Source organism: Heptranchias perlo, chromosome 24, assembly GCF_035084215.1.
Source record: "Heptranchias perlo isolate sHepPer1 chromosome 24, sHepPer1.hap1, whole genome shotgun sequence".
NCBI lineage: Eukaryota > Metazoa > Chordata > Chondrichthyes > Hexanchiformes > Hexanchidae > Heptranchias > Heptranchias perlo.
The window spans coordinates 48,284,611-48,307,352 of NC_090348.1; the positions used below are offsets into that span (position 1 = coordinate 48,284,611).

Below are 22,742 nucleotides of genomic sequence, written 5' to 3' on the forward strand. Positions count from 1 at the left end.
ACGGCCTGGCAGCAGACCCTCCCATCTCTCCCACCTCCCTCTCACCTGAGGATTGGTGCGAGCAGATGCAAAGGGAAATTAAATTAAAACTCAAAATTAAACATTGGTTAATTGATAGTTGTCTAGGAAGTGCCCTGTCTTGTCTGACGTTTGGTTGGGGTTGATGAAAGTGTCTCTCTGTGGCTGACACTGACAGGCTTCTCTCCCCCTCCCCCCCCCCCCCCTGCTTCGTTAGCCCATTACCCAGGCCATAAGCAGATTTTACTGAATTATTCAAGGACTGTGGGACTCATTAGTGAAACATGAGAGGTCCCTCCGGAGCTTGGGTACCAGGCCAAGAAGATTGAGTTTCCTGGGCCAGTGCTGACTCAGCTCATCGATTCCCTCAGTGTAATCGGAATAAAGATTTATTATACGGTCCAGGCATTTTACTGTTGTTTAAAGGGACAGGGTTCCTTCCGAGTCCATCATCCATGGACCTGAGTGCAGAATAGTGACTCCGTCCTCAGACTCAGCCTTAACTCAAACCCGCTTTTGTAAATTGAAGAATCTGAAGATTTGGTGCCGCCAAGCTTGTGGAAGGCGGGGGAAAGAAAGGCTGAGGGAGGTGAGGAGGACAGGCCAGAGGCCCTGAGAGTAAATGAGTTTGATTAGGAGACGATGCATTGGGTCTTTATCTCCACGCAGTGAGGAAGTGGGGAGGAGGGCGAGTGTGTAGGATGGGGGACTTGGAGCCTAGGAGGAGAGGAAGGGGTAGAAGTTGCTTTGCGTTGCTCCCGTTTTTCGGGTGTAAAATGGGTGCAACCGATACCAATTTAGCAGTGGGACATTGGGCTCAATCTGCACTGGCATTGGGCCCACTGCTAAATTCGTCAGGCCCATTTTTTTAAGCATCCCATGCAGCCACATAAAACAGGCATTCGGTCCCTCGCACATGTTAATGTTGAAGGAACTCTACAAAATTACTCACCGATAATCCAATCAGCTCAGGATTAGTCAGCGGCCGGCAACTAACGATAAGTTTAACCTTTCCATGGAGCCAGAATCAGCAGGAGAGCCCCCCCCCCGACTCCCCAGTCGTCCGATCACCGCCCCCCCCCCCCCCCGACTCCCCAGTCTTCTGATCGCCCCCCGAATCCAATCCTGCGATTGCTCCCCACCCCCCCCCAGTTGCCCACTCTAACCGCCCCCTCCCGGATCTCACCCGAAGGCTGCCGGAGGGGCAGGCGGTCTGAAATCCAGTTTTCTCCTGGAGTGAGCAGCCTGTGGAGACGCGACCAGTGCTGGCCGCTCACTCCAAGGATGTAGGTGAGGCGCGACGACCAATTCCTGGAGAGTCAGGTTGGAAAGTACAGGGAGCAAGATAGGAATCGCGTGGAGAACAAGATCACCAATCCCACTGGGGGTCCGCTCATTCCGATTTTCGGGCCAACTTCGATTTAAGCAACTCCCAGCAGATCCAGGCAGGGGGCCCGAATGAACAGAAGCAAATTAGGGTCCAATGACCATGACTCCATTGCTGTCACCAGTTCCTCGCCCCGCCCACAAACTATGGGCACCACAAGTCATGCTGCGGCCATTTCCAGTGATATCTGAGTGGATATTCTGACGTTGTCAGACAGAACACTGGGAGACATTTTTACTTGTTTTTAAATTGTGATTTTTTTTTAAGGAGCAAACTGAGCTGCACCTGCAGGGAGACTCGAGCAAGGAAGGCAGGAACACTTAGCCCTCCCAACAGAGTGTACAGGCCCAGGGCCACATAGCTACAGTTCCCTGAGGAGCAGTGCAGAGAAGGCTGCGTTTCTCCAGGGAGTCTGTCACAGAGTTACGCTGCCTCCTGCCACAAGACCTGCGACACACTGACACAGCGAGCGCAGCGCGGCCTGTTGTAGTCAAGGTCACTGCAGCCCTCACACTCTGCCTCCAGCTCCTTCCAGGCTCCACAGGGGATATCAGTAACATCAGACAGCCTGCAGTCCATGCTCACATTAAGCAGGTCCTGGAGTCCTCCCACTTCCTCACCATCTCCACCACCATCAGTGTCCTCTCCCTCATCATACTGGATGCGTCCAATGGTCTACTCAGTGAAGGCTCTAGTTGATCCAAGGTGCCTTGATTTTTAGAGCAAACACTTTGAGGCACTAGTCAAAAAGAAGAAGGAGGCATATGACATGCATAGGCAGCTGGGATCAAGTGGATCCCTTGAAGAGTATAGAGATTGCCGGAGTAGAGTTAAGAGAGAAATCAGGAGGGCAAAAAGGGGATATGAGATTGCTTTGGCAGATCAGGCAAAGGCGAATCCAAAGAGCTTCTACAAATACATAAAGGGCAAAAGGGTAACTAGGGAGAGAGTAGGGCCTCTTAAGGATCAACAAGGTCATCTATGTGCGGAACCACAAGAAATGGGTGAGATCCTGAATGAATATTTCACATCGGTATTTACGGTTGAGAAAGGCATGGATGTTAGGGAACTTGGGGAAATAAATAGTGATGTCTTGAGGAGTGTACATATTACAGAGAGGGAGGTGCTGGAAGTCTTAACGCGCATCAAGGTAGATAAATCTCCGGGACCTGATGAAATGTATCCCAGGACGTTATGGGAGGTTAGGGAGGAAATTGCGGGTCCCCTAGCAGAGATATTTGAATCATCCACCGCTACAGGTGAGGTGCCTGAAGATTGGAGGGTAGCAAATGTTGTGCCTTTGTTTAAGAAGGGCGGCAGGGAAAAGCCTGGGAACTACAGACCAGTGAGCCTGACATCTGTAGTGGGTAAGTTGTTAGAGGGTATTCTGAGGGACAGGATCTACAGGCATTTGGAGAGGCAGGGACTGATTAGGAACAGTCAGCATGGTTTTGTGAGAGGAAAATCATGTCTCACGAATTTGATTGAGTTTTTTGAAGGGGTAACCAAGAAGATAGATGAGGGCTGTGCAGTAGACGTGGTCTACATGGACTTCAGCAAAGCATTTGACAAGGTACCGCATGGTAGGTTGTTACATAAGGTTAAATCTCATGGGATCCAAGGTGAGGTAGCCAATTGGATACAAAATTGGCTTGACGACAGAAGACAGAGGGTGGTTGTGGAGGGTTGTTTTTCAAACTGGATGCCTGTGTCCAGCGGTGTGCCTCAGGGATCGGTGCTGGGTCCGCTGTTATTTGTTATTTATATTAATGATTTGGATGAGAATTTAGGAGGCATGGTTAGTAAGCTTGCAGATGACACCAAGATTGGTGGCATTGTGGACAGTGAAGAAGGTTATCTGGGATTGCAACGGGATCTTGATCAATTGGGCCAGTGGGCCGATGAATGGCAGATGGAGTTTAATTTAGATAAATGTGAGGTGATGCATTTTGGTGGATCGAATCGGGCCAGGACCTACTCCGTTAATGGTAGGGCATTGGGGAGAGTTATAGAACAAAGAGATCTAGGAGTACAGATTCATAGCTCCTTGAAAGTGGAGTCACAGGTGGATAGGGTGGTGAAGAAGGCATTCGGCATGCTTGGTTTCATTGGTCAGAACATTGAATGCAGGAGTTGGGATGTCTTGTTGAAGTTGTACAGGGCATTGGTGAGGCCACACTTGGAGTACTGTGTACAGTTCTGGTCACCCTATTATAGAAAGGATATTATTAAACTAGAAAGAGTGCAGAAAAGATTTACTAGGATGCTACCGGGACTTGATGGTTTGACTTACAGGGAGAGGTTAGACAGACTGGGACTTTTTTCCCTGGAGAGTAGGAGGTTAAGGGGTGATCTTATAGAAGTCTATAAAATAATGAGGGGCATAGATAAGGTCGATAGTCAAAATCTTTTCCCAAAGGTAGGGGAGTCTATAACGAGGGGGCATAGATTTAAGGTGAGAGGGGAGAGATACAAAAGGGTCCAGAGGGGCAATTTTTTCACTCAAAGGGTGGTGAGTGTCTGGAACGAGCTGCCAGAGGCAGTAGTAGAGGCGGTTAAATTTTGTCTTTTAAAAAGCATTTGGACAGTTACATGGGTAAGATGGGTATAGAGGGATATGGGCCAAGTGCAGGCAATTGGGACTAGCTTAGTGGTATAAACTGGGCGACATGGACATGTTGGGCCGAAGGGCCTGTTTCCATGTTGTAACTTCTATGATTCTATGATTCTATCACTTTCCCCAATGGACATCTGGAAACAGCAGGTTCAGGCAGTGGGGTTCCCAGAGATTGCAGGCTTCCTCCAAGCCCAGGGCCCCGTTGACTGCTCCCACGTCATCCTGCAGTCTCCTTCACATGAGCCCGCTGCCTTCACGAATCGCAAGGGTTTCCATAGCATTAATATGTCGCTGGTATGTGATATCCTCAGCAGCAGGTCATGTCGGTCTGTGCCACTCTCCTGGCAGCTGCCATAGTGCTTTTACACTGCGCCAATCCTCCATTCCCCCCGCTCTTTGGCCCTGCACAGCGAGTGAGAGGCTGGCTGCATGGGGACAAGGGCTAGCCCCTGTATACTTGGCTCCTGACTCCTCTCAGGAACACCCACTGACCTACACTACAATCAGCTCCATGGGTCAACTAGAGCCTTCAATGAGCAAACCATTGGAGGCCTCCAGTATGATGAGGGAGAGGAGACTGATGGTAGTGAGGAAGTGGGAGGACTCCAGCACCTGTCTACAGCCAGAGCTCTTCAACAGCAGCTGATTGAAGAGAGCGTCAGCTCAACAATCATTAGTATTCACATCCAACATCTGGCCCAGGTCCTTCCATCCTCCAATAAACTGCATCCGCCCAAAGAGTAACATTGATGTTAATGTTGACTGACACTGGAGATCAGCCATTACAGCATCACCCGGTACAGAAACATTTCAAGAAGGATTTTCATTTTACAGCCTTATACAAAGGCCTAACGCTAAGGCAAGAAGAACAAGCCTTTGGATCTATGGCCTGTGCCACATGTCTTCGACTAAACAAATATGAGGAGAGTTTGAAGACCAAGAATCCGTGAAGGAAAGAGTGTCTGGAACCCACGCGCAAACCATAAGGATTCTCCCACAGAAATTATTAAATTAAAGAGAAGGCAAAAAAAGGCCTTGATTTTAACAATGGAGGAGTTAAAATGGGGCGGGTGAGTTACCCCGCCCCCATCTGGCCAGCTGCAATTTTTAAATTGCGGATGGCAAGGACACCTGCTCTGATGACGTCATCTATGATTTTAACCTGAGGCCTGAACAGGGGGAGAAGTGGAGGTTTCCCATCCCCCGACCCTGTGCCCCGCCCCGGCCCACCCCCCCGACCCCATCCCCCGACCCCGCGCCCCGCCCCGGCCCACCCCCGACCCCATCCCCCGACCCCGCGCCCCGCCCCGGCCCACCCCCCGACCCCATCCCCCGACCCCGCGCCCCGCCCCGGCCCAACCCCCGACCCCATCCCCCGACCCCGCGCCCCGCCCCGGCCCAACCCCCGACCCCATCCCCCGACCCCGCGCCCCGCCCCGGCCCACCCCCCGACCCCATCCCCCGACCCCGCGCCCCGCCCCGGCCCACCCCCGACCCCATCCCCCGACCCCGCGCCCCGACCCCTCCCCCCGACCCTGTGCCCCGCCCCGGCCCACCCCCCCGGGAACAGGAGCCAGGGCCAGACGAGGCCCAGTATTGTCAGTTATTTATTTTTTAGTCTCCTTTGTAGAACAGGACAGTGGTGGGGGAAGGGAGGCAGCGATCACGGGCGGCAGGAGTGCACATGTGTGAATAAGAGCGTTAATATACAGTGAGAAGGAAACGAAGACGTCCAAACAACATGATGTCTATCTCTGTATCCCCATCTCTGTAACCTCCTCCAGCCCTACCACCCTCCGAGATCTCTGTAACCTCCTCCAGCCCTACCACCCTCCGAGATCTCTGTAACCTCCTCCAGCCCTACCACCCTCTGAGATTTCTGTAACCTCCTCCAGCCCTACCACCCTCCGAGATCTCTGTAACCTCCTCCAGCCCTACCACCCTCCGAGATCTTTGCACTCCTCCAATTCTGGCCTCTTGGCATTCCTGATTTTCTTCGCTCCACCATTGGCGGCCGTGCCTTCAGCTGCCTAGGTCCTAAGCTCTGGAATTCCCTCCCTAAACCTCTCTACCTCTCTCTCCTCCTTTAAGACGCTCATTAAAACCTACCTTTTTGATCAAGCTTTTGGTCACCTGGCCTAATATCTCCTTATGTGGCTCAGTGTCAGATTTTGTTTGATAATCGCTCCTGTGAAGCACCTTGGGACATTTTACTACATTACAGGTGCGAGATAAATGCAAGTTGTTGTTGTTGTTGCTGTGCCTGGCCATTTGCAATGGCGTGTGCCTTCTCTCTGCCAATGATGCTGATGGCCACCTCCACCAGTAGTTTCAGAATAGAGGCAGAACCTTCTCTTAGAACATAAGGAATAGGAGCAGGAGTAGGCCATACGGCCCCTCGAGCCTGCTCCGCCATTCAATCAGATCATGGCTGATCTCCTCCCTCAACTCCACTTTCCCGCCCTATCCCCATATCCCTTGATTCCCTCAGTATCCAAAAATCTTTTGATCTCAGTCTTGAATATACTCAACGACTGAGCATCCACAGCCCTCTGGGGTAGAGAATTCCAAAGATTCACCACCTTCTGTGTCAAGAAATTCCTCCTTATCTCGGTCCTAAATGGCCAATCCCTTATCGCGAGTCTATCACCCCCAGTTCTAGACTCTCCAGCCAAGGGAAACAACCTCTCAGCATCTAAAATGGACATGGACCACTCTAAAGTAAAAATACTCAATTGGAGGAGGGCCAATTTCACTGGAATGAGAACTGATCTGGCCCGGGTAAATTGGAATCAAAGATTGGCAGGCAAAACTGTAATTGAACATTGGGCGGTCTTTGAAGAGGAGATGGTTCAGGTACAGTCTGGGTACATTCCCACGAGGGGGAAAGGTAGGGCAACTAAAGCCAGAGCTCCCTGGATGACAAAAGAGATAGAGAGAAAGATGAAGCAGAAAAAAGGGGGCATATGACAGATGTCAGGTGGATAAAACAAGTGAGAACCAGGCAGAATATAGAAAGTTCAGAGGGGAAGTGAAAAAAGAAATCAGAGGGCAAAGAGAGATAATGAGAATAGACTGGTGACCAACATAAAAGGGAATCCAGAAGTCTTCTATAGGCATGTAAACAGTAAACAGATAGTAAGAGGAGGGGTGGGGCCGATTAGTGACCATAAAGGAGATCTACTCATGGAGGCAGAGGGCATGGCCGAGGTACTAAATGAGTACTTTGCATCTATCTTTACCAAGGAAGAAGATGCTGCCAGAGTCTCAGTAAAGCAAGATATAGTTAAGATACTGGATGGGCTAAAAATTGATAGAGAGTAGGTACTAGAAAGGCTAGCTGTACTTAAAATAGATAACTCACCCAGTCCGGATGGGATGCATCCTAGGTTGCTGAGGGAAGTAAGGGGGGGAAATTGCGGAGGTACTGGCCATAATCTTCCAAACATCCGTAGATACGGGGGTGGTGCCAGAGGACTGGAGAATTGCAAATGTTACACCCTTGTTCAAAAAAGGTGTAAGGATAAACCCAGCAACTACAGGCCAGTTAGTTTAACCTCGGTGGTGGGGAAACTTTTAGAAACGATAATCCGGGTCAGAATTAACAGTCACTTGGACGAGTGTGGATTGATTAGGGAAAGCCAGTACGGATTTGTTAAAGGCAAATAGTGTTTAACTAATTTGATAGAGTTTTTTGATGAGGTAACTGAGAAGGTCGATGAGGGCAATGCGATTGATGTAGTGTACATGGACTTTCAAAGGCGTTTGATAAAGTGCCGCATAATAGGCTTGTCATCAAGATTGCGGCCCATGGAATAAAGGGGGCAGTAGCAACATGGATACAGAATTGGCGAAGTGACAGGAAACAGAGAGTAGTGGTGAACGGTTGTTTTTCGGACTGGAGGGTGGTGTACAGTGGTGTTCCCCAGGGGTCGGTGCTGGGACCACTGCTTTTCTTAATATATATTAATGATTTGGACTTGGGTGTACAGGGCACAATTTCAAAATTTGCGGCTGACACATAACTTGGAAGGGTAGTGAACAGTGAGGAGGATAGTGATAGACTTCAAGAGGATATAGACAGGCTGGTGGAATGGGCGGACACGTGGCAGATGAAATTTAATGCAGAAAAATGCGAGGTGATACATTTCGGTAGGAAGAACGAGAGGCAATATAAACTAGAGGGCACAATTCTAAAAGGGGTACAGGAACAGAAAGATCTGGGGGTATATTTACACAAATCATTGAAGATGGCAGGGGTTAAAAAAGCATACGGGATTCTGGGCTTTATAAATAGAGGCACAGAGTACAAAAGTATAGAAGTCATGATGAACCTTTATAAAACACTGGTTCGGCCACAATTGGAGTATTGTGTCCAGTTCTGCACTTTAGGAAAGATGTGAAGGCCTTAGAGAGGGTGCAGAAGAGATTTCCGGCAATGTTTCCAGGGATGAGGGACTTTAGTTACGTGGATAGACTGGAGAAGCTGGGGTTATTCCCCTTGGAACAGAGATGGTTGTGAGGAGATTTGATGAGATATTCAAAATCATGAAGGGTCCAGACAGAGTAGATAGAGAGAAACTGTTCCCATTGGCGGAAGGGTCAAAAACCAGAGGACACAGATTTAAGGTGATTGACAAAAGAACCAAAGGTGACATGAGGAAAAACTTTTTTACACAGCGAGTGTTTAGGATCTGGAATACACTGCCCGAGGGGGTGGTGGAGGCAGATTCAATCATGGGTTTCAAAAGGGAACTGGATAAGAACTTGAAAGGAAAAAATTTGCAGGGCTACGGGGATAGGGCGGGGGAGTGGGACCCGGTGGATTGCTCTTGCATAGAGCCGCCATGGACTTGATGGGCCAAATGGCCTCCTTCCATGCTGTAACCTTTCTTTGATTCTATGATTCTACCCTGTCAAGCCCTCTAAGAATTTTGTTCTTCTAAATTCTTCTCGTACTTTCCCTCCTGTTGTGTGCCACCTTCTCCTGCAAAAAGAATGGCAGTGGGTTAGTGTGTGCCCTATTGAAGGGTTTTGAAGATGTCTGAGGCAGCTGAGCGTAAGTGTGCATGATGAAAGAAGCAGAAAGTGAAGCCAAGAAAGGGAATTAGTCACGAGGGCAGTCGGAGGCCATGGGGGTGTGAGTGCCAGCAGAAAGGAGGTGCAGTGAAGTGTCCCATTGTGATTGGAGGAGAGGCATGGGAAGCAGGGGAGGGAAGGGTTGATAGTTCTGGGGCTGATGTGGAGTAGTGCAGGGCTACACAGACAGCAAAAGTGATGTGAAGAAGAGCCTTACCTTGCCTGTCCTGGCGAGGTCATTACATTTCTTCCTGCCCTGCAGCCAGTTCCTGGGAACAAAGCTGTGGAATTGACTTGCTCTGCCACCTCTCTTCATTGCTACTGACTCATCTGTCTGGGCACCCATCATCATCAGAGGGTAGGGCTGCTCACTTCATCCACGAACATCTTCACAGCTGCACCAGAGAATCTGAGCGGCCCTGATCACAGTTATGCTGCCTTCTGCTTCAGAAAGTCACTTTCTGCTAACCAGCATTGAAAAGCGCACCTCCCCTTTAAGAGATTGCAGACTGCCTTTAAGTCGCAGCTGTCCATCAAATTTCCCATTTACCCAATCGGCAAGCTGCCGAGAGGTGTGTCACTTCCGGGCTTAACTTCTGTAACGCTCCTCTCTGCTGTCCCATTCTCCCCCGTACAGAATCTCCAACTCATCCACAACTCTGCTGCCACATCCCATCCTGCGCGAAGTCCCACTCACTCCCCCCTCACTAACCTCCACTGCCTCCCCATCCCCAAAAATAGTGACTTTACAATCCTTATCCTTCTTTACAAATTGCTCCAAAGCCAGAATCTACCCGACCACTGCAACCTCCTCCAGCTTTTTGAGAGCTCAAAATTCTGATTTCTGTAACCCCGTGTTCTGGTTTCTCGGAACATAGGAAGATAGGAACAGGAGGAGGCCGTTCAGCCCCTCGAGCCATTCATTGAGATCATGGCTGATCTGTGACCTAACTCCACATACCCACCTTAGCCCCATATAGGAACATAGGAACATAGGAACAGGAGTAGGCCATTCAGCCCCTCGTGCCTGCTCCGCCATTTGATAAGATCATGGCTGATCTGTGATCTAACTCCATATACCTGCCTTTGGCCCATATCGCTTAATACCTTTGATTGCCAAAAAGCTATCTATCTCAGATTTAAATTTAGCAATTGAGCTAGTATCAATTGCCGTTTGTGGAAGAGAGTTCCAAACTTCTACCACCCTTTGTGTGTAGAAATGTTTTCTAATCTCGCTCCTGAAAGGTCTGGCTCTAATTTTTAGACTGTGCCCCCTACTCCTAGAATCCCCAACCAGCGGAAATAGTTTCTCTCTATCCACCCTATCCGTTCCCCTTAATATCTTATAAACTTCGATCAGATCACCCCTTAACCTTCGAAACTCCAGAGAATACAATCCCAATTTGTGTAATCTCTCCTCGTAACTTAACCCTTGAAGTCCGGGTATCATTCTTGTAAACCTACGCTGCACTCCCTCCAAGGCCAATATGTCCTTCCGAAGGTGCGGTGCCCAGAACTGCTCACAGTACTCCAGGTGCGGTCTAACCAGGGTTTTGTATAGCTGCAGCATAACTTCTGCCCCCTTGTACTCCAGTCCTCTAGATATAAAGGCCAGCATTCCATTAGCCTTCTTGATTATTTTCTGCACCTGTTCATGACACTTCAATGATCTATGTACCTGAACCCCGAAGTCCCTTTGGGCATCCACAGTTTTTGACTTTTTACCATCCCTTACTACCTTTGGTTAACAAAAATCTATCAATCTCAGATTTAAAATTAACAATTGAACTAGCATCAACTGCCGTTTGCGGAAGAGAGTTCCAAACTTCTACCACCCTTTGTGTGTAGAAATGTTTCCTAACTTCACTCCTGAAAGTCCTGGCTCTAATTTTCAGACTGTGTCTCCTAGTCCTAGACTCCCCAACCAGCAGAAATAGTTTCTCTCTATCTACCCTATCAGTTCCCCTTAATATCTTGAAAACTTTGATCAAATCACCCCTTAATCTTCTAAATTCCAAGGAATACAACCCTAGTTTGTGTGATCTCTCCTCGTAATTGAACCCTTGGAGTCCAGGTATCATTCGAGTAAATTTACGCTGCACTCCCCTCAAGGCCGATATATCCTTCCTCGGTGCGGGGCCCAGAACTGCTCACAGTACTCCTGGTCTGGTCTAACCAGGGTTTTGTATAGCTGCAGCATAACTTCTGCCCCCTTGTATTCTGGTCCTCTAGATATAAAGGCCAGCATTCCATTAGCCTTTTTGATTATTTTCTGTACCTGTCCATGACATTTTAATGATCTACGTACATGGACCCCTAAGTCTCTTTGGATCTCCACTGTTTCGTGCTTTTCACCATTTAGAAAGTACTCTGATCTATCCTTTTTAGGTCCAAAGTGGGTGACCTCACACTTGCTTACAATGAAATCCACTTTCTACATTTTTGCCCATTCACTTAATCTATTAATATCTCTCTGTAATTTTATGCTTCCATCTACACTGCTTACAATGCTGCCTATCTTTGTGTCATCAGCAATTTGGATATGTGGCTCTCTATCCCGTCATCTAAGTCGTTAATAAATACAGTGAATAGCTGAGACCCCAACACAGCTCCCTGTGGGACACCACTAGTTACATCCTGCCAAATTGAGTTCCGGCCCATTATCCCTACTCTGGTTTATGCTGCTCAGCCAATTTCCTAACCAGGTTTTTAATTTGCCCTCAATTCCATGAGCTTCAACTTTAGCTAACAGTCTCTTATGAGGGACTTTATCGAATGCCTTCTGGAAGTCCATAGAAACAACATCCATAGACATTCCCCTGTCCATTACTTTAGTAACCTCATCAAAAAAAATTCAGTCAGGTTCATCAGGCATGACCGACACTTTACAAATCCATGCTGGCTCTCTCTGATCAGCTGAAAATTTTCAAGGTGTTCAGTCCCTCCATCCTTAATTATAGACTCCAGTAATTTCCCGACAACAGATGTTAGGCTAACTGGTCTATAATTCGCTGGTTTCCCCCTCTCACCTTTCTTAAATAGCGGAGTGACTTGTGCAATTTTCCAATCTAGAGGGACAGATCCTGAATCGAGAGAACTTTGGAAGATTAGTTAGGGCTTCTGCAATGTTCTCCCCTGTATTCTGGTTTCTCAGTTCCCCTGTATTCTGGTTTCTCAGTTCCCCTGTATTCTGGTTTCTCAGTTCCCCTGTATTCTGGTTTCTCAGTTCCCCTGTGTTCTGGTTTCTCAGTCCCCCTGTGTTCTGGTTTCTCAGTCCCCCTATGTTGTGGTTTCTCAGTTCCCCTGTATTCTGGTTTCTCAGTTCCCCTGTGTTCTGGTTTCTCAGTCTCCCTATGTTGTGGTTTCTCAGTTCCCCTGTGTTCTGGTTTCTCAGTCTCCCTATGTTGTGGTTTCTCAGTTCCCCTGTATTCTGGTTTCTCAGTTCCCCTGTGTTCTGGTTTCTCAGTTCCCCTGTGTTCTGGTTTCTCAGTTCCCCTGTGTTCTGGTTTCTCAGTTCCCCTGTGTTCTGGTTTCTCAGTTCCCCTGTGTTCTAGTTTCTCAGTCCCCCTGTATTCTGGTTTCTCAGTTCCCCTGTATTCTGGTTTCTCAGTTCCCCTGTATTCTGGTTTCTCAGTTCCCCTGTATTCTGGTTTCTCAGTTCCCCTGTATTCTGGTTTCTCAGTTCCCCTGTGTTGGGTTTCTCAGTACCTTGTGTTCTGGTTTCTCAATACCCTGTTTTAGGTTTCTCAGAACCTTGTCTTCTGGTTTCATGATTCCCTTGTGTTGGGAATGTCAGTACCTGTGTTCTGGTTTCTCAGTTCCCTGTGTTCTGGTTTCTCAGTTCCCCTGTGTTCTGGTTTCTCAGTCCCCCTATGTTGTGGTTTCTCAGTCCCCCTGTGTTCTGGTTTCTCAGTTCCCCTGTGTTGGGTTTCTCAGTTCCCCTGTGTTCTGGTTTCTCAGTTCCCCTGTGTTCTGGTTTCTCAGTCCCCCTGTGTTCTGTTTTCTCAGTCCCCCTGTGTTCTGGTTTCTCAGTTCCCCTGTGTTCTGGTTTCTCAGCCCCCCTGTGTTCTGGTTTCTCAGTCCCCCTGTGTTGGGTTTCTCAGTTCCCCTGTGTTCTGGTTTCTCAGTTCCCCTGTGTTCTGGTTTCTCAGTCTCCCTGTGTTGGGTTTCTCAGTTCCCCTGTGTTCTGGTTTCTCAGTTCCCCTGTATTCTGGTTTCTCAGTCCCCCTGTGTTGGGTTTCTCAGTTCCCCTGTGTTCTGGTTTCTCAGTTCCCCTGTGTTCTGGTTTCTCAGTTCCCCTGTGTTCTGGTTTCTCAGTTCCCCTGTGTTCTGGTTTCTCAGTCCCCCTGTGTTGGGTTTCTCAGTTCCCCTGTGTTCTGGTTTCTCAGTTCCCCTGTGTTCTGGTTTCTCAGTTCCCCTGTGTTCTGGTTTCTCAGTTCCCCTGTGTTCTGGTTTCTCAGTCCCCCTGTGTTGGGTTTCTCAGTACCCTGTTTTCTGGTTTCTCAGTGCCCCCATGTTCTAATAAGTGTTCTCTGCTGTGCCCCCCTCTCTAGGACTGTTTGATGCTAGATGTGAAGGGAGCGCCACAGGCTGTGACTGAGGTCTGCTCCTTCCAGGATGATCTGCAGGAGTTTGAAATGATTGACGACACAGACGACATGGATGAAACAGAGATGCTGCCCTCACCCTCTGCCACAACCGGCCAGCAGAACCGACCTACCACCTTAAACCTCACCACTCCACTCTCCCACTCACAGGTCGGTGCAAAGAACTCACAAGTGAAACATGGCGGAGAAAGGGGAAGATCTTTCACTCAAAACAGCATTGTGAGATATTGGGAACCATCAGCTATCACAGACACTGTAAACCTGTTCCCTGATGGCTGAGGGGTGCACTAAATGACCCAGTTGGTGTGCTACTGAGTCATGGAGCCCCAGGTTCTACCTCTCTCTCTGTGAAGTTAGCTGATTTAAGGTGAGGCGTTACAACTGGATTCAGGGCACTTGGATTGGGGAAGGGAGTAAAATATCAGCCAGGGTTCCCACTTCTCATCACCAACCAGTGACCTTCCCCCGACCCTTCTTAGAAAGTGTGCTTGGTGGCAATGCTGCCATGGCCAAATTGCCTGCCAGTGGTCACTGTCTAGGCTCAAACATGAAGAATGTGGGGTTACCTTGGGCCAGGTACCAGAGGGTGGCTGGTATCTCGCACAGATCTGTGTTTAGGTCGTCGTGGAGGTGCCCACGATCTTCACCCTGGTTCCTGTTCTTCTTTTTCCAGGATTCTCTCAATAACAATGGCAGTTTCTCTCCCAGGAAAGCTAGCTGGCAGGAGACACTGCTCCATTCCTCTAGTGGTGAGTACCAACCTGTTTCGAATGTAGGACCCTTACAGCCGGAAATGGGGGAAATTATAATGGGGAGCAAAGCAATGGCAGAACAATTAAACACATACTTTGGTTCTGTCTTCACAAAGGAGGACACAAATAACCTGCCAGAAATGTTAGGGAACCAAGGGTCTAGTGAGAGGGAGGAACTGAAGGAAATCAGTATTAGTAAAAAAAAATTGTGCTAGGGAAATTAATGGGGCTAAAGGCTGACAAATCCCCAGGGCCCGATAATCTACATCCCAGAGTAATAAAGGAAGTGGCCCTGGAAATAGTGGATGTATTGGGGATCATCTTCCAAAATTCTATAGACTCTGGAACAGTTCCTACAGATTGGAGGGTGGCAAATGTAACCCCACTATTTAAAAAAGGAGGGAGAGAAAAAACAGGGAATTACAGACCAGTTAGCCTGAGATCAGTCGTGGTGAAAATGCTCGAGTCTATTGTAAAAGATGTGATAACAGAATACTTGGAAGGCATTAACGGGATTGGACAAAGTCAGCATGGGTTTATGAATGGGAAATCATGCTTAACAAATCTACTGGAGTTTTTTGAGGATGTAACTAGTAGAATAGATAGGGGAGAACCAGTGGATGTGGTGTACTTGGATTTTCAGAAGGCTTTTGATAAGGTCCCACACAAGAGGTTAGTGTGCAAAATTAAAGCACATGGGATTGGGGGGAATATACTGGCATGGATTGAGAATTGGTTGACAGACAGGAAAGAGAGAGTGGGAATAAACGGGTCTTTTTCCGGGTGGCAGGCAGTGACTAGTGGGGTACCGCAGGGATCAGTGCTTGGGCCCCAGCTATTCACAATATATATCAATGATTTGGATGAGGGAACTAAATGTAACATTTCCAAGTTTGTAAACGACACAAAGCTGGGGTGGAATGTGAGCTGTGAGGAGGATGCAAAGAGGCTGCAATGTGATTTAGACAAGTTGGGTGAGTGGGCAAGAACATGGCAGATGCAGTATAACGTGGATAAATGTGAGGTTATCCACTTTGGTTGTAAAAACAGAAAAACAGATTATTATCTGAATGGTGATAGATTGGGAAAAGGAGAGGTGCAATGAGACCTGGGTGACCTTGTACACCAGTCGTTGAAAGTGAGCATTCAGGTGCAGCAAGCAGTTAGGAAGGCGAATGGTATGTTGGCCTTCATTGCAAGAGGATTTGAGTACAGGAGCAGGGATGTCTTACTGCAGTTATACAGGGCCTTGGTGAGACCACATCTGGAGTATTGTGTGCAGTTTTGGTCTCCTTATCTGAGGAAGGATGTCCTTGTCATGGAGGGAGTGCAACGAAGGTTTACCAGACTGATTCCTGGGATGGCAGGACTGACGTATGAGGAGAGATTGGGTCGACTAGGCCTATATTCACTAGAGTTTAGAAGAATGAGAGGTGACCTCATCGAAACATATAAAATTCTAACAGGACTAGACAGACAAGATGCAGGGAGGATGTTCCCGATGGATGGGGAGTCCAAAACCAGGGGTCACAGTCTCAGGATACGGGGTATGCCATTTAGAACCGAGATGAGGAGAAATTTCTTCACTCAGAGGGTGGTGAACCTGTGGAATTCTCTACCACAGAAGGCAGTGGAGGCCAAGTCATTAGATGTATTCAAGAAGGAGATCGATATATTTCTTTATGCTAAAGGGATCAAGGGATATGGGGAAAAAGCGGGAACAGGGTACTGAGTTAGACAATCAGCCATGATCATTTTGAATGGTGGAGCAGGCCCGAAGGGCTGAATGGCCGACTCTTGCTCATATTTTCTATGTTTCTATGTTTCTATGAAGCTGTTTTCCCCCAGGATGGTCATCGGTGAGGGGTAAGAGGGAGGGAGCACTCCATTGCATCCCCATCCTCACACATCATCCAAAGAGGTCAATATCACGGAGAAAGTTCTGGGAAGTGAACTGCTCACCTCAACATTAGCAGCTTAAGTCACAAACACAGAACGTCTGGACTTGTCCTTAAGGCCCAAGGTTCACCCGGATTAAGATGCAACTTTTCCCTCAGTTCTTTGATCTCTTTCAGTCTCCAAGAGCCACATCTTTCCTCCCCCACTGCCCGGAACACCTCGCTCGTTCTTGGTGATTTCACCGTATGGCACAGTTGAGATCACTGGTGAATCTCTGGCATGAACCCAAATCCTGCTGCTCTGCGGTGTGATGTCCCATTCCACCAACCGGGCAAACACGTTAAAAGCATTGTCAGGGCCTAGTGTACAATGGGTTTCAACACCTTCGTACACTTCTGGGACCTCAGTTTGAATCGAGCTCGGACTGAAGACGTAAAAGTATCTTTCTCCCAGTTGCAAGAATCCGACCAGAAATGAGTTTCCAGCAGTTTCAACTCAGTCCACACGACTTAGTAACTGCACTCAGAGAGCTGTGACAGATGAATTGTCAGCACCTTCAGGGGAGGGGAGAGAGAGTCAGAACCTTCAGGGGAGGGGGAGAGAGTCAGAACCTTCAGGGGAGGGGGGAGAGAGTCAGCACCTTCAGGGGAGGGGGGGGAGAGAGTCAGCACCTTCAGGGGAGGGGGGGGAGAGAGTCAGCACCTTCAGGGGAGGGGGGGGAGAGAGTCAGCACCTTCAGGGGAGGGGGGAGAGAGTCAGAACCTTCAGGGGAGGGGGGAGAGAGTCAGCACCTTCAGGGGAGGGGGGGGAGAGAGTCAGCACCTTCAGGGGAGGGGGGAGAGAGTCAGAGCCTTCAGGGGGAGTGGGGAGAGAGTCAGCACCTTTGGGGGAGGGGGGAGAGAGTCAGAGCCTTCAGGGGGGGGGGAGAGAGTCAGAGCCTTCAGGGGGGGGGGAGAGAGTCAGCACCTTTGGGGGAGGGGGGAGAGAGTCAGCACCTTCAGGGGAGGGGGGAGAGAGTCAGCACCTTCAGGGGAGGGGGGGGAGAGAGTCAGCACCTTCAGGGGAGGGGGGAGAGAGTCAGAGCCTTCAGGGGGAGTGGGGAGAAAGTCAGCACCTTTGGGGGAGGGGGGAGAGAGTCAGCACCTTCAGGGGAGGGGGGAGAGAGTCAGCACCTTCAGGGGAGGGGGGGGAGAGAGTCAGCACCTTCAGGGGAGGGGGGAGAGAGTCAGAGCCTTCAGGGGGAGTGGGGAGAGAGTCAGCACCTTTGGGGGAGGGGGGGAGAGAGTCAGCACCTTCAGGGGAGGGGGGAGAGAGTCAGCACCTTCAGGGGAGGGGAGAGAGAGTCAGCACCTTCAGGGGAGGGGGGAGAGAGTCAGCACCTTAAGGGGAGGGGGGAGAGAGTCAGCACCTTCAGGGGAGGGGGGAGAGAGTCAGCACCTTCAGGGGAGGGGGGAGAGAGTCAGCACCTTCAGGGGAGGGGGGAGAGAGTCAGAACCTTCAGGGGAGGGGGAGAGAGTCAGCACCTTCAGGGGAGGGGGGAGAGAGTCAGCACCTTCAGGGGAGGGGGGAGAGAGTCAGAACCTTCAGGGGAGGGGGGGGAGAGAGTCAGCACCTTCAGGGGAGGGGGGAGAGAGTCAGAACCTTCAGGGGAGGGGGGAGAGAGTCAGCACCTTCAGGGGAGGGGGGAGAGAGTCAGAACCTTCAGGGGAGGGGGGAGAGAGTCAGAACCTTCAGGGGAGGGGGGAGAGAGTCAGAACCTTCAGGGGAGTGGGGAGAAAGCTCCAAAAAAAAACAGTTTTGCAACTCCAGAGAGTTGGTGGATTGGTTTTTCCTGCATTTCCTCATCAAATCTCTGTTTTTTTCCTCAAAGAACTCGATTAAATTTGTCAGATACGATGAACCTTTTTCAAATCCATGGGCTCTGTCCTTAATTAACCCATGTCTTTCTAGGTGAGTGTTAATTTTATCGTATGTTATGACCTGTGGGAGATTACCCAATCTGATGTTAATTGGACTTACTGGCCTCTGGTTACCTGCTTTATCCCTTTCACCATTTTGAACGGAGCTGTTCTATTGCCAACACTCCAGTGCTCTGGCGTAACTTCCATATTGGTAGATGTTTGAAAGATTGTGCTTAGAGCATCTATTCCCTCTCTGACTTCCCCCATCATACTTGGATACCTGCCGTCCAGGCCTGGTGCCTTTTACACTTTGAGCTCCCACCAATTTTGCAGCCCGCCTTGCTTGTCTGTCGTTATCCTCTCTAATTGCTCCACCTCCTTCTCATGTACCCATTCATTCCCAATACCACACTCTTGCAAATACCATGGCACAGCTCTCATTGAGCCCGTTTTCCAGACAGAAAATAGGGGCAAAAATGACCAAGTTTGCAGGGCTATGTCTGCACTGCAAGGCTGCCGGAAAAATGTCCAAAGCTCTATTGGAAATGGGCCCAGACAAATTTCTACCTGATATTTCCCTTCCTATTCCTCATCTGTAACCAAATAAATTCAGCTTTTGCAGCATCCTTACTACTGTCACTCTTTTGGACCAAATATTTACCTGTTCAGGTTGATGTTAAAGATCTCATGGCATTATTGGAGCAGAGCAGGAGGCTTCCTTGGTGCCTCGGTCAATATTCCTTCTTCAACCAGCAGCAGCAAGAAGAAAACAAGCTGTTTGCGGGATCCTGCTTTCTGCAAAATGACTACTGTGTTTGACAACGCAACACGTCTATACAATTCAAAGTAAACCATTTTACCTGAAGTGCTTTCAGAATTTTCTGAGAATTGATCAATAAAAGCATCTTTTTTCTTTTGGGCGTCAGGCTTGGCTCAGTGGTAACTCTGGGTCGTGGTTTTGAGTCCCACTCCAGAGACTCGAGCCCGTAATCCAGGCTGACACTCCCAGTGTAGTACTGAGGGAGTGCTGCACTCTCAGAGGTGCTGTCTTTCTGATGAGTCGTTAAACCGAGGCCTGGTCTGCCCTCTCAGGTGGATGTAAAAGATCCCACAGCATTATTCGAAGAGCAGAGGAGTTCTCCCCGGTGTCCTGGCCAATATTTATCCCTCAACCAACATCACTAAAACTGATTATCTGGTCATTATCACATTGCTGTTTGTGGGATCTTGCTGTGCACAAATTGGCTGCCGCGTTTCCCTACATTACAACAGTGACTACACTTCAAAAAGTACTTCATTGGCTGTAAAGTGCTTTGAGATGCCCTGAGGTTGTGAAAGATGCTCTAGAAATTTAAGTTCTTTCTTTTAATGGAAATTCACTTTTCATTACAGGTCATCTAACCCCTCCACATCAGTGTGTCCAGGACAGTGTCCACCCCGCTGGCTGGTGCACAACTGCCCCAAACTCTGGGCATGGCAACGGATCACCACTGAAACACACGGATTCCGCAACAACCCAGTCACCTCTGAAACCCCTGCTGTACGACTTTGAGGGGAATCGTCGGGATACTCTGGAATACGGTAACAGCAAGGCTGACCAGCTGATAGAGGATCATAATATGAATGTTGTGCCGCCATCATTGCCATGTCCATCATTGCATGCAAACAAAGAACTCGCTAAACACTGTCTCTCTCCGACAGGGTCTTTTGGTTTTCATAGAAAGTCGACCAGCTCTTTCCCAGGAATGGAAGCTGGTCACGATGGCAATGTACATCCAACTAAGCCTGCAGACAATATCACGTCACAAAGCTCAGACACAGAGTTAGAACATGACCTGACCAGCAGTAGCTCCAAGGGACATTCTTGTTCTGGTAATAGATCCAGTGAAACGTACACACTAGCCTCTGAACTAGGGATGAACACTGAGGCTGAACCTGATCACAGCTTTGCTGCCGACAGTAAATGCTTATCATCATCTAACCTCAGCAATGGTTCCTGTACTCCGGTGTCTGATGCAGAGCTAGAACTAGAGTTTGGGGTTGAGCTTGCGAGTAAGATGCACAGACCACACTCAGAGCCAACGACTTCTGTGCTACCTGTCCTCGAGAGAACCAGTTTGAAGTCCGCTGCTGCCACTGCAGTGGATTCTTTTCCTCCCAACGTGGCGTCAGAGTTGGATCGCGATGACATCAGACAGGTGACTGCGGATGACTACGTGCAGCCATCTAGTTCCAACAGCGATACAGCATCTCCTTCCTCTGACCCAGGCATCGTGGCAGACCTCACCAGTAAAAGCAGCAAGAAATTCATCCAGTTATACCAAAGTGAGGACGGTGGTTCGTCTGGTTCTGACTCAGAATTGGAAGAACTGGAAGAGAGACTTCCATGTGAAAACAGTGCTGCATGCAACATGATTTCTTCCATCTCTGAGACAGAGTTAGACCTTACCAGTGAGAGCAGCAGTGGTAGATCATCGCACCTAACCAACTCAATCGAGGAAGCAAGCTCACCCAACTCTGATCCTGAGATTGACTGGGAAGGAGAAATCAGTACTGCGAATGTCAAAGATCGATTGTACTCGGTAAAGGTGGCTAATAATACCAGTGTCGATTCTCTGGAACCGATGACCGAATGGGACCTCAACAGTGGGCATAGAGGGAGATTCTTTTCTGCTGTGGGCAAAACCAATTCAGATATTTCTGCCAGAGACTTGAAGTCGGAGCTAATAACTGACCAACTTCCCAAGGCTATGGCTGGGTCTTTGCAAGATCCTGACCAAGCTAAAGACCAGGTTACTTCACCACAAACTCCAGAGTTCAAACCAGACAGTAACAGTGAAGGTACCACCAGGCCAACATATCTTGATATTGCACCAAATCATGCACTATCTCGAGCTCCAAGCCCTAAAACACAAGCACAAGAGAATGCAGAAGAGAACAGTGATGATGAACTGAGTAATGATTCTGAGTCTACATGTTCTGATCATGACTCAGACCTTGACCTGAGTGAAGGCTCTGACTCTCCTTGGCTGCTCAGTAACATGGTCAACACAATGATCTCACAAGGCTCCCACACCATCAAAGACGAGTGTTGGCTGCAGACTAACTCATTCAGTGAGACCATTTCCTCATGCTCTGACATTGAGATCGAGCCAGTCAGTGGCAGTGAGCTACTGCGCACTCCAGGCCACCCAATCAACTCAGGTCAGGAAGGCTCTGAAAACGCAGACCTTTCCCATCCTGAATTAGACGTTGAGATAATGGACAGCAACCATGATTTTGGTGACTTAATGTGCTCAGGAGATGAAGTGAAAGGAAAAGAGGCAATAGTCAAGGAACCTGGGCTAGAGCCAACTCCAGCCAATAAACAGCCCACCCTCTACCTGGCTTTGAGTAACCCACCCGATGACACGGCCATGACAGGAGACAGTTATAATGTGACATTTACTCCAACAAAAGTTGGCTCCGGTGAAGCAGAAGCAGAGCTAAATATGGATTTTAAGAATAATCGCACAAATGAATGGGACTACAAAGCAGCCATGCAGGCCACAGTTCCAAGCTCCACTCTGAGCTTCAAATACGAAGAGTCAGTGGAACCCCTTCAAGCGATGAAGCCAGTTCGTGACACAGGATCTCCAAGTTTCAGTGAAGAGCTGGAAACTGCGTTTATTCTAGAAGATAAGTTAACTGAACTGAGTAAATATTCTCGAGCGCTGGCCTCGGAGGTGCAGATGAAATCCACGCCAATCAGTGACGAGACCGATTCTACCAGCAGATGCTCGAGCCCACCTTCTCCAACGTTTAATGCAAGCCCCAAAATACCCATATCCTTTAGTGACCCGACTAATGGACCTTTCAGCCTGAAGGAACTGCCCCCATTACACATGGAAGTCGGCAAGCAGCTGGACCAGTCCCTGGCCTACGATTCTATTAAGTACACCCTGGTGGTAGATGAGAACACCACTTTGGAGCTTGTCAGTTTGAAACGCTGCACGTCCATCTTGAGCGACGACAGTGAGATCTCGACACTGTGCGACAACTACGAGCTGGAGATGGACAATGAGTTCGGGGACTGCACGGGGAGACAGGACGCTGAGAATTCCTCGGAGGATTCATCGCCTGAGGCCGACACACAATTTTCCAAGAAATTCCTCAATGTTTTCGTCAACAGCACTTCTCGATCTTCCAGTGAGCTATGATCCACCACATTATAAGTCCAGGCATGCACTGGGTGGCACATCCACAGGCTTTCAGGGTTTCCATATTGATAGCCTGTGTCACTAATTAGCATAATTTTGCAGATATGCCATTTAAATCTTTGAGCTACGATTTTTGAGCTCATTTGTGTAATGTCATTGCTGAGGATTCCATACTGTGGGCACAGATTCATGGAAAATCCCTTGTAATCATGGACATATCCCTTCCATTTCAGTGGGAATAGTCTGCTGAGCCAGAGAGAGAGAGAATGCAGCCCCCTGGATA

The 22,742-nt window shown here is 48.8% G+C and overlaps 1 protein-coding gene across 1 annotated transcript in view; it reads left to right on the forward strand.

Annotated features, from left to right (window-relative positions):
• Positions 1 to 22,742, forward strand: part of mapk8ip2 (mitogen-activated protein kinase 8 interacting protein 2) — a 104,206-nt gene that overhangs the window by 46,561 nt on the left and 34,903 nt on the right. The window contains exons 4-7 of the mRNA XM_068005303.1: positions 13,655 to 13,858; positions 14,382 to 14,457; positions 16,536 to 16,625; positions 19,653 to 22,448. Of these exons, the coding sequence (XP_067861404.1) occupies positions 13,655 to 13,858; positions 14,382 to 14,457; positions 16,536 to 16,625; positions 19,653 to 22,448 (3,166 nt within the window). The remainder of the gene's footprint in view (positions 1 to 13,654; positions 13,859 to 14,381; positions 14,458 to 16,535; positions 16,626 to 19,652; positions 22,449 to 22,742) is intronic.